Here is a 16520-nt window from a genome sequence, read left to right as displayed (position 1 = left end):
AGATTTCAGTGGGCATGTTGGTGAAGGGAACAGAGGGGATGAGGAAGTAATGGGTAGGTATGGTGTTAAACAAAGGAATGCAGAAGGTCAGATGGTAGTGGATTTTGCAAAAAGGATGGACATGGCTGTGGCGAATACATAATTTAACAAGAGGGAGGAGCATAGGGTGACATACAAGAGTGGAGGAAGATGCACACAGATGGATTATATCTTATGTAGGAGGGCCAGTTCGAAGGAGATTGGAGACTGTAAGGTGGTGACCAGAGAAAGTGTAGTTAGGCAGCATAGGATGGTGGTTTGTAGGATGACGTTGGTAATCAAAAAGAGGAGAAGGAGTGTGAGGGCAGCACCAAGGATCAAATGGTGGAAATTGAAAAAGGGTAATTGTGAGGTGGAGTTCAGGGATGAGTTAAGACAGGCACAGGGTGGCAGTGAAGAGTTACCAAATAGCTGGGTAACTGCAGCAGAGCTAGTAAGGGAGACAGCTAGAAAGGTGCTTGGTATCACATCGGGACAGAGGAAGGACGACAAGGAGACATGGTGGTGGAATGAGGAAGTACAGAAGAGTATACAGGCAAAGAGGTTGGCAAAGAAGAAGTGGGATTGTCAGAGAGATGAAAAAAGTAGACAGGAGTATAAGGAGATTAGGTGAATGGCAAAGAGAGAGGCGGCAAAGGCTAAGGATAAGGCATATGAAGAGTTGTATGAAAGGTTGGACACTAAGGAGGGAGAAAAGGACCTGTACCAATTGGCTAGACAGAGGGACCGAGCTAGGAAAGATGTGCAACAGGTAAAGGTGATAAAGGATAATGAGGGAAACATACTCACAAGCGAGGAGAGTGTGTTGAGGAGATGGAAAGAGTACTTTGAGGGGTTGATGAATGAAGAGAATGAGAGGGAGAGAAGGTTGGATGATGTAGAGATAGTGACTCATGAATTACAATGGATTATCAAGGAGGAAGTAAGGATAGCTATGAAGAGAATGAAGAATGGAAAGGCTGTTGGCCCAGATGACATAGCTGTTTAAGCATGGAGGTGTTTAGGTGAAATGGCAGTGGAGTTTTTAACCAGATTGTTTAATGAAATCTTAGAAAGTGAGAAGATGCCTGAGGAATTGAGAAAAAGTGTTTTGGTACTGATTTTTAAGATTAAGGGTGATGTGCAGAGCTGTGGTAACTACAGAGGGATTAAACTGATAAGTCACAGCATGACGTTATGGGAAAGAGTAGTGGAAGCTAGGGTAAGAAGGGAGGTGATGATTAGTGATCAGCAGTATGGTTTCATGCCAGGAAAGAGCACTACAGATGCGATGTTTGCTCTGAGAGTGTTGATGGAAAAGTACAGAGAAGGTCAGAAGGAGTTGCATTGTGTCTTTATGGATTTAGAGAAAGCATCTGACAGGGTGCCTACAGAGGAGTTGTGGTATTATATGAGGAAGTCAGGAGTGTCAGAGAAGTATGTAAGAGTGGTACAGGATATGTACGAGGGTATTGTGACAGCGGTGAGGTCTGCGGTGGGAGTGACGGATGCATTTAAGGTGGAGGTGGGGTTACATCAAGGATCAGCTCTGAGCCCTTTCTTATTTGCAATGGTGATGGACAGGTTGACAGACGAGATCAGACAGGATTCCCCATGGACTATGATGTTTGCAGATGACATTGTGATCTATAGCGAGAGTAGGGAACAGGTGGAGGAGACCCTGGAGAGATGGAGATATGCTCTAGAGAGAAGAGGAATGAAGGTCAGCAGGACTAAGACAGAATATATGTGTGTGAATGAGAGGGAGGATAGAAGAATGGTGAGGATGCAAGGAGTAGAAGTGGCGAAGGTGGATGAATTTAAATACTTGGGGTCAGTAGTTCAGACTAACGGTGAGTGTGGAAGAGAGGTGAAGAAGAGAGTACAGGCAAGATGGAATGGGTGGAAAAGAGAGTCAGGAGTGATTTGTGACAGATGAGTACCTGTAAGAGTGAAAGGGAAGGTCTACAAGAGGGCAGTGAGACCAGCTATGTTATATGGGTTGGAGACAGTGGCATTGACAAAAAGGCAGGAGTTTGAGCTGGATATGGCAGAGTTAAAGATGTTAAGATTTGCACTGGGTGTGACAAGGGTGGACAGGATTAGGAATAAGTATATTAGAGAGTCAGCCCAGGTTGGAAGGTTTGGAGACAAAGCCAGAGAGGCAAGATTACGTTGGTTTGGACATGTGCTGAGGAGGGATGCTGAGTATATTGGGAAAAAGATGCTAAGGATGAAGCTACCAGGTAACATGAAAAGCGGAAGGCCTAAGATAAGGTTTATGGATGTGGTGAGAGAGGACATGCAGGTGGTTGGTGTGACAGAGCAAGATTCAGAAGACAGGAAGAAATGGAAACAGGTGATCCGCTGTGACGACCCCTAATGGGAACAGCTGAAAGAAGATGATGATGATGTGTGATTATTGTTACTGTGTTGCTATGGTAACGGGCTTGCTCAGCAAGCATCCTTCATGATAGGAAGTGAGGTAATTTTATCAGATTTTTTACTTATTTTTCTTTTCACTCGTTTAAATGATTTTATTCACTTGATTGGTGTAATATTTTTGAAATGGATATTTAAAGTTTTTGTATGAATTTTATGGTGGATCTGATGAAAGAAATTTATTTTTCAAAAGCGCTAATCCTATGTTCGATGTATAATAAATATTTATGTTTTATGCCCTGTTAACCATTGTGTTGTTTATTTGGATCATGACTAATTAAGCAAACAAAAAGACTAATGAATCAAAGAGATAAAATATATGAAAGAAAACTGATTATTGAGAAGCACCTCAGAAGGAATAAAAAAAATTAAATTAAACTTGATGAGGAAACATATTACACAAACCTCCAGACCAAAAATCAAAATAACCCTAAGTTATTCTGGTCATTAGTTAATTATCTTCTAAAACCTGGTCAGATTACCCAACCAATCCCTTCCTTAAACACTCAGATAAGAAGCATTGCTACCTAGTTTGACTCTCCTTTCATTCAACCAGTAGTTTCTCTACTAACTATTTAGGCCTAACAACCACAGTTGTATCTCCAATATTAACTTAATACTACATCAGTCACACTTTCCATCGCATGCCAACTTTCTCCATAAATAGCTAATTTCTTATATTAAAGCCCACTACTCTTGCCCCTAAGAACTTATCAAGAGAATACTATATTAAACATAAGCTGAATCCCTACTCTATCCAATCTCTCTACTAATAAACAAGTGTCTTAAGGCAAGTCATGTCCCTAACTTTACATTCTACCTTTATACAAAAGTGACACTTCCACCAACATCTCTAACTGTAGACACATAGCCATTCTATCCCCTGTATCAACTGTACTTGAGGAATGCCTCTAATCCCAATTTCTTAGCTTCATTTCAAATAATAATCTACCTGCTTTACAGGATGCCTTTTGCCCCATCAGAGTACTACTGCTGCTCTTTTCAACTTTTGCATCTCTGAAAACCTACAAAGAAATACTGGCTACTTAGTCTCAGCAATATTCCTTGACTGGTCAAAGCCTTTTGACACTGTCCCTCACCCACAATTAACACACAGCTTATTATCCTTAGGGATACATACTTCATCACACGAATGATTTCACAGTTACCTCCCAAGCAGAAATCAGGTTGAAAAATGGCAAATTACATCTCTTGTTTACTCCCTGTTATTGTAGGTGTTCTGCATGGCTTGATTTGTAGGCCCTCTGCTTTTTTTAACATATTCATAAATGATCTCCACTCTGCAAGCAAACATGATCCCATCATCCAGTGAGTCATCATTCATCATCTCTGCAAAAATAGATACATTGCTGCACCTATCCCAGGAAGTCCTGTCTTCTTTTGAGTCATGGTTTCTTAACTTAAATCCAAACTAATCGTATTCACATCCAAAAATCTTTCTGATCACAATGCTCATTTAATGCTAACCTTCTTTAATGGCACCAAAACTGAACTAGTACCATGCACTAAGTCTTTTAGGAGTCATCATTGATCAAAACTTAAAATCGGACCTTAATTAAAGCATGTTATAAAAAAATGTAAAAACTCAGTACCTTCCACAGAGGAAAGCCATACCTGACTGAAAATGCCAGGAAATAATTTGCATCAACCTTTCTATTCCCTACTCTTCTGTACGCAACCTCCATATTCATCAATATACACCAAATCCAGACTGTCTGGAGCATTGCTACAACAAAATAGTTAAGTTTGTGACTAACCTGCCAGACGAGGCCTACCTCTGTCAAGTCCTTGAGAATGTTCAGTGATCAGAACCATCACATTTCCTCTTCAGCACAAATTGTAAGCATAAATAAATTCATATACAGGCCTGAAGTTATTCTCAGTCTCATTCATAATCAACAATATCCACCAAGCAGAACTGTGCTGATAAACTCCTACTACTAGTGTCTGTCTGTATCAAACAGCACTGCAGAGGATACTGTCAGTACTATATCTAAGTCATACAGCACTGCAGAGGATACTCCTACAACAACGTCCACATCAAAGAGCAATGCAGAGGATACTGCCTCCAATAGCTGCAAAACAATCCTGCTTGCCCTCTGACTACATGACAGCATTGACTCTTTTAAGATTTAACTAAAATATTATTTGATGGAGTCATGACTGTGCTCCTGCTCTATACCTGGCTACATTTCCTTCTTTCTTTTCTACATTCTCCTTCTCCTACTGATGTTCTCACGCACTCTACATCATTACAATTCTCTGCCAATTTCCCACTATTCTTATTCTAGTTGTACTACCATCTACTCCCCACACACTATTCTTCTGAGCCTGTCATGCTTGCTAATGACATCCTCTTCCTGCCCTTTCTCACCCTGTACTTTTTCTTTTCACAATATTGTCTCCCTTCACTCTCCTCTTTCTTTCCTTTTTTAACTCAGAATAAAGTCTCTGTCATACTCTAGTCCTCATGCAGTTCACCACCCACTCAAGGCCACTTCCAAACAAATTAAAAAGGATCTGCTTCAGTGTCATTATGTAAATGAAAATTGTCTGTGTATTCCCACTTGACACAATAAATGATCTCATTTACTTTGCTTTTTTGTCCTAATCTATGTCTCTTTAGTTGTTACTCTGTTTTGCTAACCATGCCAATTTGCATTTTATATGGCATATTTTACTGATGTATACCTTTAATTTCTTTATTTATTTAGTTAGTTATTTATTCATTTATTCCTTTTGTTGACCAGGAAAGTCTAAATGGGTTAAAGAAAAAACTTTCAGTGGAGGCCTGGGAAGAAAGGCTCCACAAGAACATATATAGTATAAACATGACAGCATAGCACTTCACTCACATCAATATTATATCTAATAATGATGTAAAGCAGTGACTCAATATGTACAGTTATATACTATTGTATGCTGTTATACTATCTAACTTTGTCATTTCACTCCTTCAGTTGTGATACTCCCTGTTTTTTTTTCATCCTAACTATATTAGTGTGCACTACATATTAGTTTAATCTGGAAACTCACTACTTTTCATTGTTGAACATATCAGTATTATGTGGAGTTTTTCTTCTGGGGCCTCCAATTAAAGGGGTCCTTTTTTCTCATTCACTCAGACTATCTTAACAAACAACTACAAATAAATAAATACCTGTGAACCTTGTATATTTTCTAAGGGAGAATGTGGGGGGCAACACCACCTTCCTCCCCACTGGTGCATTTAGTAAAGGGGCATGTTGAAGCAGCATTTCCACCTGAGTTAATTCTTTACATTGCACAATATCTGAAATGTTTATGTTGTGTTGAAATCTTAGCTTTCATAGTAATGGTGTTGAATTAATGTCATTCAATGTGTTTTGCTATGATTGTGATAGCCTTCTGTATAGTATGCACATTACGAATAACTTAGTAACCTCCTTGTATACCTGTCCAGTCAGTGCAGGCCTTTGGAAGACAAAACTGATGGAGTTACCTTTATGGATTTTAAGCATTGGATCAGGATACTGTATATATTATAAACAACTTGTAACATTAACTGAGATAACACAAGTGTGCTGCATTTTCATTTTCATTTTTTTTCTGCATATTGTGTTTTTATATAATTATGACTCCATGCTGTTTAAGACTTACTACTTGTATGTATATATATATATATATATATATATATATATATATATATATATGTGTGTGTGTGTGTGTGTGTGTGTATATGGGTCCTATTTAGATGATCAAAGTCTTAAAACTTCAAATTTCTTATGGCCAACACCATATGATCGAATTTCTAAGAATTCGAACACCAAAAAAAAACAAAAACAAACAAAAAATCCAGTATGTTTCTGCAGGGGCCAAGCCCCCCTGCACCCTCCACCCCCACTACTTAAATATACTAACTCCAAGATCGCACTACATGTTGGATGTTTCATGTTCAGTTTTGCGATACAGTGATTAATCTTACTATAATTATTTATGTTTATATTATGTACAGAGTGAGAGAAAATGAGAGTCTACACCCATGAAGCCATTCTACATTGCACTTTGTAATGCCAAATAATATAACACAATAACAGAATGGGGTGTGCTTCAGAAGCCAAACTGTTATCATCCACCCACTCATCTTAGATGTCCACAGGCAAAAGGATTCATGTGATACTGACCTTTATGTTTGACTTTAAAACTACTAGTTATTTTGCAAGAAACAAGCACAATTTGGATAATTCTTTTTACTGATGAAGAATGTTTGTGTTTTTCTTGTTCTTTGTAAAAAAATATATTTCTTTTCTTGTTATCAAGTAAAGTACTTGCTTTAGGTATACTTGTATTTCCTGTTTTCTGCTTAATAGCTTGCTTTGTGGTAATAACTGATACTGTTAGTGGCATACAGCTTCACAATTGCTTGTTTTTTAGTCATAAGAACATAAGGTTCATAGATTAGTACTACGCTAACTGCCTTTGTGAGCTATTTTCAGCCTAGCCAATTATCTCTTGTGAGACTCAAACCCTGCACCTTGTGTTTGTAAGGCAAACACCTTAACTGTTAGGCCACCCTCCCAACCCACTGCAGTGCACTGACAGTTGTGGTATAGTGAAATACTGATAGCTGTGGTATAGTGAAATATGAGTCTATGCTTAGTGCTATATCTAAGTCTGCAGTGTAGGATGCAAGACTTCTTTGGGCTTCTTTGTTCCCTGTGTTACTCAGTTCAGAAATGATTATCACTTTTCATGAGAAATCATTACAGTGTCCAGAATACAGTACAGTAAGGATGAGTGGAATTATTTTGTTCAATTATAAGCTTACTAGCTTTTCGTAAAGAAAATTTTGCAAAGGTAGAAAGTATTCCTCATTGAGTACTAAACAAGTTTTTGAACCACCAAGAAAACAATAAAATAGTAGAACAGCTCCAAATACGACTAATAATCCAAAGAAAAAGTGCTGAACAACGGAGCGGAGATCCACAACCAATTGGCTTCAACAGTTTTATTCAAGCCACCAAAAAACGAACGCAAAAACAGTTAAACATAAACTCCTTAGCTTGTAACAATGCGTTTTCGTCCTGTTAAACTAGACTTCATCAGATGACCAGTGCAACCATATGTTTCTCATGTTTATACTAAATTAAATTAACTAAAACCAATGAGAATGCATTCTCTACATTTAAAACAACCAATAAATATTGTGTTTAAAAATCCCATTATTAAAATACACCAATACATATATTGGTTGTTTTAAATGTAGAGAATGCATTCTCATTGGTTTTAGTTAATTTAATTTAGTATAAACATGAGAAACATATGGTTGCACTGGTCATCTGATGAAGTCTAGTTTAACAGGATGAAAACGCATTGTTACAAGCTAAGGCGTTTATGTTTAATTGTTTTTGTGTTCGTTTTTTGGTGGCTTGAATAAAACTGTTGAAACCAACTGGTTGTGGATCTCCGCTCCGTTGCTCAGCAAGTTTTTGAACCACCTTCTTTGACAAAGAAATGTCTATAATTATAGATTTAAGTTTAGCCATCTGCAGTCTCTAGCTACTTGGCAACATTCATAACAGCACCTGTAACATTTTCTCCAGAAGTGAAGAAGTTTTACAGGTGTTTACTGTAGCTCAGGCTACACAGAAAATGACTTTCTTGTGCTATAAATGCGTTCATGGCACTGATAATGCTGTAGCAGATGGAGCTGTGCTATTACCTATTTTTGGTTTCTTCTATATATCAAAAACTGCAGACACTGGGTTTAGAGAAGGAAAACCATTAACGGTTTATCTTACTGAAATACACTGAAGCATGTTTCACCATATTTACTTTTCCAGATTAGTTTGGTGCACTCAATATTCCCCGGTCACCTACAGAAACATCTTCCCCAATCTGCTGCAATCTCAGAGTTGGTTATATTGTGAGTCAGTGTGGGGTTCTCCCCCCAAAACTGGATTATTTATCCCTCCATTTAGAAGAGTTGTTTTAATAAAATAGAGTATTATAAAACACAGTGAACTATTGGTTTACCAAGCTGTGTTGCAGTCAGTTGTATACAAGAACCGCCTTTCCCTTTTCAGGGATACAATAGTCCTATTTGAAAACTGGTCTTTCAGTGTAGTGTCATAGCCTGTAGAGTTCCCATCCTGCTCAGAACAGCTTCCTGATTCCCTCTGCTTGACTGGTTATATTTCAATATGTAAATGAATATATTAGATAAGGTGTTTAGAAACGATTACATGCTACACTTTATATTATATATTTCATAGGAGCCTTGAGAGTAGCATCTGGCAGAGTAGCAGAAAGTGTAATGTGCAAACTTTATAAGCAACTAAAATGCTGGATTTGAGCTCCTGATTATTCATTTTATACTGCAGGACTGAACTAATCATTTAATTAGACAGGAATGTGTGCATCACTAAGGAAAAAGAATTTGTGTTTAGAGGATTTTATCTGGATCATACAACTGAACTTGTTTACTCAAAAAATTGAACAAAGCTAAATATAATGGGGGGATAAAGGGAAACAATGTGGGCTATTTTTTTAAATATGCCTACAATTTAATTAAAAAGTTAATAGAATGGGTTTTACATTAACATGCTTTCTGTGAACAACAAGTATGAGGAACTGGAAAAAACATGAGGCAAAATCAGACACATTCTACAAAGCTGTAGACAGCTGAGAAATGAAAACAGTACAAATGATCACTGTTTAGTATGGGGTTCCTATCACGTAGTCGAACTTTTACTAGTTCGAATCTCATATGGTCGAGACCATAAGTTCGAATTTATAAAAGTTTGAGCATTTCAATGGAATTGAAATGGAATTGAAGTGGATATTTCCGTTTTGTTCAATGTGGTGCGATCTCGGAGTTGGTATATGTAAGTAGCAGGGGGTGTTGAGGGTGCAGCCCCCCATGTGGGGGGGTGCAGGGGGACTTGCCCCCCTGCTTAAAACAGTTTATTGTGTTTTCCCTTCTTTTTTTTTAATTCATAGTTGATGTTTTGTAACTTTGAACATATGGTTCGAACATTACGTGTTCGAAGTTATAAAACTTCGACTATGTGATATAGACCCTTTAGCATGAGGCAACAGTTCTGTCAGATATATTTTCATTCTGAAGTTATTACCATTAATAGTGTTTGAGTTGTAAATTATCTATTAGCAAAGTAAAATAAAAAAGTTTAAAATAAGCATATTATGTTAAATGACTAATGCTTCGTCTTCTGAAGACTATGAATAGTCTAACTGAACTTGTGGAATGTTTATCTTTTTTTTTTGGTGTTTCCTGTGGGTTTTTTTAACTCTCTTCCCTACTTCCTGCAGTGGGAGACACCTGAAAAACATTTATAAGTCTGCCATATGTTTAGTTTCTAAAAGCTTGGTTTGATTGTTCATCCCTAACTGTCCACTGTTCATTGTACCAGTCATAAATCTGAAGACTAAATACATGAAAAATATTTCTATGGTGAATGTCATCACCTTTATAAAACCTAATCAAAATTAAAAGCAAATAAAAAATGATGACTGCCATTTGCATTTTACATAGAAGTTAACCTCCTGGAATATCTATTTTTTATCTTCGGATCTATTTTTTAATTAATATTCCTGCATTGCTGATGCTAAAAAATGAAAAGCAAGAAACGTGTCCTTATGATATGCTGAAATGAATCCTTGTTGAAAGATTACAACATAAATGCCAAAGGATTAATTTGGGAAGGAGTGCATTCATTAAGTGTATTGAAATAGTTTGTAGTGCATTTGGTGCTTAAGCAGTTGCTTGCTAATTTTCTGTAGCACACTGGCAGTCCCCTAACAAAGAAATCAAGCACTTCCAGTTCTCAGAGTTCTAGCTCAGAAAACAAAGACAATAATGAAGACAAACAGAAGCAGCATAATATCAAGTCAAAGAATTTGCAAAACGAATGGGAACACACTTCCAAAAAGGGCCCTCAACAACACCATGCCAGCAACAGCCGCAGCAGTAGCAGTAGCAGTAGCAGCAGCAGTAGCAGTAGCAGCAGCAGCAGCAGCAACGGTAACAGCAGTTCAAGCAGCTCCAGCAGCATCAGCACCTCCTCAGAGTCTTCAGAGAAGCATCACAAAGACCAACACCCCAGGAAAAGGCAATCAGTGGTGAGTCAGTGGCTACTCTGTCTTGATTGACTTTATGCCTAAAGAAGTTGCATGACATAGGAACTAATAACATAACTTTAAAAAAAAATACTTAAATAGAAAATGGACTAGTCAAAATCATGTTATGAAAATGATGTCAACTGCATCCAAACCTACAGCTCCACAGCTAGATATAATCACATTTAGATAATATTCTGCAGCTAACCCCATTAATTAATGTCTATGACAGCATGTGCTATGACTTTCCTGAAACTATTTTGCAGTTAAACTAAAGAGATAACTATAAGTTAAAGAAATAGAGAGCAATTGTTTCTGTTTTTCTTTTTAATCAACAATCTTAGCAAAGTCACTAAAATCTAAAAACAAGCTATATTTTTAAATAACATTTCATTCTGAAAAATTAGGAGAAATGGACAAATGCTATTTTACATTACACTGAATATTTTCAAATCTTGTAGCCTTAATGATGACCTCACAGTAGCTATTGATCAAAAAATACATAAACTGAAATTAAGGTAAAGCAATATGGGTATGATGGAAAAGCACACATTCAGAAGTCAAATCAGACAGCTATTTAGCAAGACAGTGTGCATTTATAAGCAGTATGTGCATATTTCTTTTCACAGCAATACAATTAATTACATGTTTTTAAATTTCAGTATGACAGATAATCAAACTAGGTTTTCTTTTAAATTGGAAAACCTACCTTCTACCATAATGTACCTGGAAATCAATAAAATAACGTATATAGAAAAAAATTTAATACACAAACTGTAATGACATGTAGACCATTTTTTCTTTTTAGGAGTCAGAAATATATAAGCATCATTTCATGTCTACTCGTGTCCAACAGGTAAGTTAGACCATAGGATTAAAATGTTAAGCAAACTATGTAATGGTGCATTAGAAACTTTTAAGATGATAGTAAGAAATAACATACTTCATATTTTCTACTTATCTTGGTGGTAAAGTGACAGGTCCTGTATTCAAATTCCATGCACTCAAGATTTCATTTGGAATGTGAGGCATGTTTTGTTCTTAAAATGTAAGTATGGCTTGAACACATAAAAAATAAACATAAATCTCCATTCTGTGCAACCATTATGAAGTGGAGAACTGCAAAGATCCCAAGGGTAGGATAAATAATATGATTTAAATATTTAGGTGATTTTTTTTTTAAATTAAGACTGAATGATGATGTAATCACTAAAGTGGTACTAAGTTGGAAGTCTTCTACTGCAGCAAAAGGAGTTTATATAAAATGATTGAAGAAAATCGAGGTCTATAGATTCTGGTAGCAACAATTAATTTACAGATTATTCCATCACAGCAATATTTTTTGATATGTAACAATACGTTCTACCATTTTCAATAAAGGCAGCACTGGTATCAAACTTTTTATATTTCACACTGTATTCTGCCTTAATTAATACACTTGTGTCTACTGTCTCTGTAAGAGACTCAAAAAATAAAAAGACAAAGATGTGTAAGAAGAGACAAATAGATTTATTCTTCTGGGAATATGAAAATAACTATTTGCATGAGTAGTATTCTAGAAATCAGATATCATGATCAATGGTATCCTTTGGAAACCACTAAGTGTGAACATATTTCTTTGTAAGAGTCTAAAAAAACTGAATGCGATCCAAATATATAACAATTTAATGGATTCTGCAGGCTGTATCCTACACTGTAATACTATTTTACCTGTTGTTTCAGTTTGGTTCCTGAGGGATTCTTAAGGCTATATCCTACACTCTGATAGTATTTACCTGTTGTTATAGTTCAGTTCTTGATTTTTTTTTTCTGTACAGAAGGAAATCAGCAGAAAAGAGCCATGGTCTCCATCTGAAACCCATGTTATCAACAAGAACTTTGTCAGCAGCTCTAGTAGCAGCAGTAGTAGAAGCAGCAGCAACAAAAGCAATAGTAAAAACAGTAGGAGTAGCAGTAGCAGCAGCAGTAGCAGCAGCAGCAGCAGCAGCAGTTCCAGCAGCAGCCATTCCAGCAGCAGCAGCAGTTCAAGGAGTAGCAATTCTTCCAGCAGCATGTCTGCGTTGCAGGTTAGTGATTAATTAAAACAAGACCTAAATATCAGTGTTAAAGGTATTCAATGCTCTTCATATGTCAGAATAAGTATATTTGTAAAAGTTGAACTTAAATTTTGTTGACATTCAAATGATCTACACTAATCTTGCTGATACTGTAATGGTTGACATAACACTACTAACTGCACAAAAAGTTGAACCTGCAGTAAAACACTAAAACGTTTTGTTTTTGTTTTGCAGGGATACTACCTCCCTGCACTACTGTAGTGAGGGGCTGTGACCACATACCCCCTTGCTGTTGATATACACTAATTCAGATATCACACAAAAGTGGAGAAGGCAAAAACACCCTAAATATCACTGCCCACCAATCTCGCACTGAGTTTCACCCTGCAAGCCTTACCATTTGACAGACTGTGAATTGAGAAAATCAGTCACTCGATGCACAGCTTTACAAAAAATAAATTCATCCATTTAAACTGCGTTTGTTAGAGCAGCAACAAAAGCAAGCTAGCAGACATCAGAAGGAGCGAACAGTGAACTATTCCATACATGTGTTCATCCTCAGATGAGACAGTACTGATTTTGGTTCTAAACAAACCTATTATGGTCTCTTCTTTTGAATTGTGAGAGTAAGACATGAACAGAAACTCCCATGGTATTGTGAAGACTAATATTCATTAGGGCACATCTAGCAAAATACATGCCATCATATCAGACATGCTGTTCTTCTACTGCCACACATTGTACCTCTCCCAGATTACACCTAACATCAGCATTTTGAATGTAAAATATACCAAAATATAAACGAATGATGAACATTCACCTAATATGTCCTATGATGACTTTACTGCTGGTCACTTAATTCAAGCATATCATTTTAGAAAACTCTTAATGTTGATGTAGTAGTCACTTGGCTAGGAATTTAAGATGCACTTCTATAAAATCAGCACAGTTTTACTAGGGATTATCTGCAATCAGTGTCAACATTTTCCATTGTGGACATGTTGATGAAACACTAGCGAGTCTTTACTAGAGAAGAGACTACTCTGATCATACACTGTTGCAACATTCACACATGACAGGTATCTCACACCACTGTTTTCAGACAGATGCTTGAACCTGATGACAATAGAAGTAAAGATTAGAAAGCTCTTGTCTGATTCCTCACTTTCTGGCTAAACTACACTAAATATTTTCCCTGATACCTGTTCCAGCATGCTGATATGGCTTGTTTCTGAATATTTTTGTCCTTTCCCCCCCACTGTTTCATACCTTCCATCACTGGGTCTGCTACTTCCTATTTACATGGAGGTGAACTTATGGGAATTATGGGGTTGGGGTCTTGTTGGCAACTGCTGCTGTAAGGGGGAGGGATTTTTTTGTTGTACTCAACCCTTATTTTGTCTACCTCTCTTCCCTGTCTCCTCGCTTAGGCTCATCTGGTAATACTGTCCAACGGTTACTTTTTTCTATGGACCACAGCTCCCTCAGTGAGTGACGAGGTGATTGTTCTTCCCCAGAGATAGGTACTTCCACCCCTTCCTGCCAGCTTCTCAGAAACTAGAGCTGCTAATTAAACCCAGGTACCTGGGTTGTAAATAGGGCATCATCTCTCTATGCCATGCTGCTGACTCTTTGTATCTGAGTATTGGATATATTCAGAAAATGCTATGTGCCCAAATCTAGCTATATTGGTTATGTAACTTAATAAGACACCTACTAAATTATGGTTACATTTCGTATTCATATATGTCCATATTTGGCTTGCACATCTTGTAGTGATTATCTTTATGTAACATTTCTATTGACTTTAGATGCAAAATCCTCAGTCGTAAGTATCTCTGTGAATACAGGCATACAAAAGTATATGCCATATATTGTGCTCTTTCGTCCTCAGCATTTTGCTCCCAGTCTTGACTTGTAAAGTCTGATGTTATATTGCAGAAACACCATTTAATGGCTCAGATACAGCTACAGCTGTGGCAGATTTAAAAACTACATTGACCTCTGATTTGAAATGCTAAAACTGTATGGTCACGGTCTTTTTATACCAGCGATAAAGCTGATATAAAACAAGAAAAAAATAATAATGGACTGGAAATTGATAGGTTTATGTTGCTTAAGGACAGTTTTATGAACTATAGTTCATTGACTCCAGTTTCATCAGCCAAACAATATGAAAACGGAAAAACTGAAAAGAAAGTTAAAAAAGTGAAAAAAAAAAAAAAATGAAAAAATAGACAAAGACTATATGGAAATGACTACATTTACACACACACACACACACATACATATTTATTTATATATATGATATACATACACACACACACACACACATATATATATATATATATATATATATATATATATATATATGTGTATATATATATATATATATATTTTTTTTTTTTTTTTGGAAGAAGACAACTCTTCCCCTCATACAGATTCTCCACCCACACCAATTGCACTGCTTGCAATGAACTATTAATTTTATTTGCTCTTAGAGAAACGCAAATATTTGAGTGTGAATTTAAAAATTGTCTCTGTTCACTTTTACAGAACAGGATTTTCCAACAGCCTTTCTTTAATGGATTACTCTTCAACTAATTTATTCATCAGACCGTCCCACATCCATTTTGTTCACAATATATTTATGTTCTATTTTTTGCCTTTTTAGGTATGGTTATCTAGTTTCTACTTTAAATTTCTTCCTAATGAAATGTCGGCACTTGAGACACCAAGTGTTGACAAGCCAAAAAAAAAAAAAAGACCAAGAACACAGGAGGAGAGCAAATTTCAAAAATCACTCTTCTCCTTTCAACTTCTTTTTGCAGGGAGAGCAAGCCCTGCTGAACCCTACCCCCTCTGAACTTATCTATACTAACTTGAGATTGCCATATATTGGAGAAAATTGAATATTGTAAGAAATGCCATCGAGGACGTAATATATGTAAGTCTGTTCTTTCAGCCATTCATTCTCCATGTTTCAGTACTTGCTCTAGCAGGTCTCAACATTTCAAATGTGTAGGCCGCGGTGGTACGGCGGTAGCATTGTTACCTCACAGCAAGAGGTTCTCCCGTTCAATTCTCGGCTTGGCTTGGGAGTGCCTTCTGTGTGGAGTCTGCATGTCCTTCCCACGGTTGGGTAGCGTTCAAAAGACATGCGTGCGTAAATGGGTGTGTCTTTGTTGAAGGTTGGGCATCGAGCTGGCACGTCAGCATTTCGTAAAAATCTACTGCCAATTATTAGAGGACCGGAGTTCCGCTGTGGCAACCCCTTACCGGGAAAAAGCTGAAAGACAAACAACTGCTTTAAACTGTAGATTCACTAATATATTAAACTTTGGGCTTGTATTTCCAAGGTAATACAAGGCATCATCAAAGCCTCAGTATTTATTTATTTATTACTGATTTATTTTTTTCCATTTGTTTACCAGGAGTGTCCGACTGGGCTAAAAAAAAAACATTTTCACAGGAGGCCAGGAGAGAAAAGCTCCACAATATAACCAACAGAACCATGCAATATACATGGCAAATAAATGTACACGTACATGCATATCATGTTATATTTATAGTCTCACAAAACAACATGAGTTGTATATATTGCATTATGTATAGAAAGCTAGCTGCACCAGATGATATGTCTTAAATGTCCTACAACAGCATGATTATACCATATACTACAAAAAATGCTACATTGAGAGCAATAAAACACCAGGAAAGTATATATTCAAAAACTCTGGCCAGGATTTAGAAACAAGCCCAGCTGCGAGTGGTAAGGCTGCAACAAAAAGGGCTTTTTAGAAAGATTGCAGAAAACAGTGATTCAGAGCCACATTAGACACAATGAGGAAAAACATCATTATC

General features: G+C 36.8%; 1 protein-coding gene across 1 annotated transcript in view; it reads left to right on the top strand.

The window, feature by feature from the left end:
* The window catches only part of LOC122813594 (vitellogenin-like), a 264282-nt gene that overhangs the window by 206803 nt on the left and 40959 nt on the right, over window positions 1–16520 (top strand). Inside the window, exons 23-25 of the mRNA XM_044086005.1 lie at window positions 10264–10602; window positions 11408–11455; window positions 12417–12665. Coding sequence (XP_043941940.1) covers window positions 10264–10602; window positions 11408–11455; window positions 12417–12665 — 636 coding nt within the window. The remainder of the gene's footprint in view (window positions 1–10263; window positions 10603–11407; window positions 11456–12416; window positions 12666–16520) is intronic.

Source organism: Protopterus annectens, chromosome 10.part0 (genome assembly GCF_019279795.1).
Source record: "Protopterus annectens isolate FY-2018-M chromosome 10.part0, PAN1.0, whole genome shotgun sequence".
NCBI classification, from domain to species: domain Eukaryota; kingdom Metazoa; phylum Chordata; order Ceratodontiformes; family Protopteridae; genus Protopterus; species Protopterus annectens.
The sequence above is the reverse complement of the archived record's forward strand: the minus strand, read 5'-3'. Positions and strand labels throughout refer to the sequence as shown.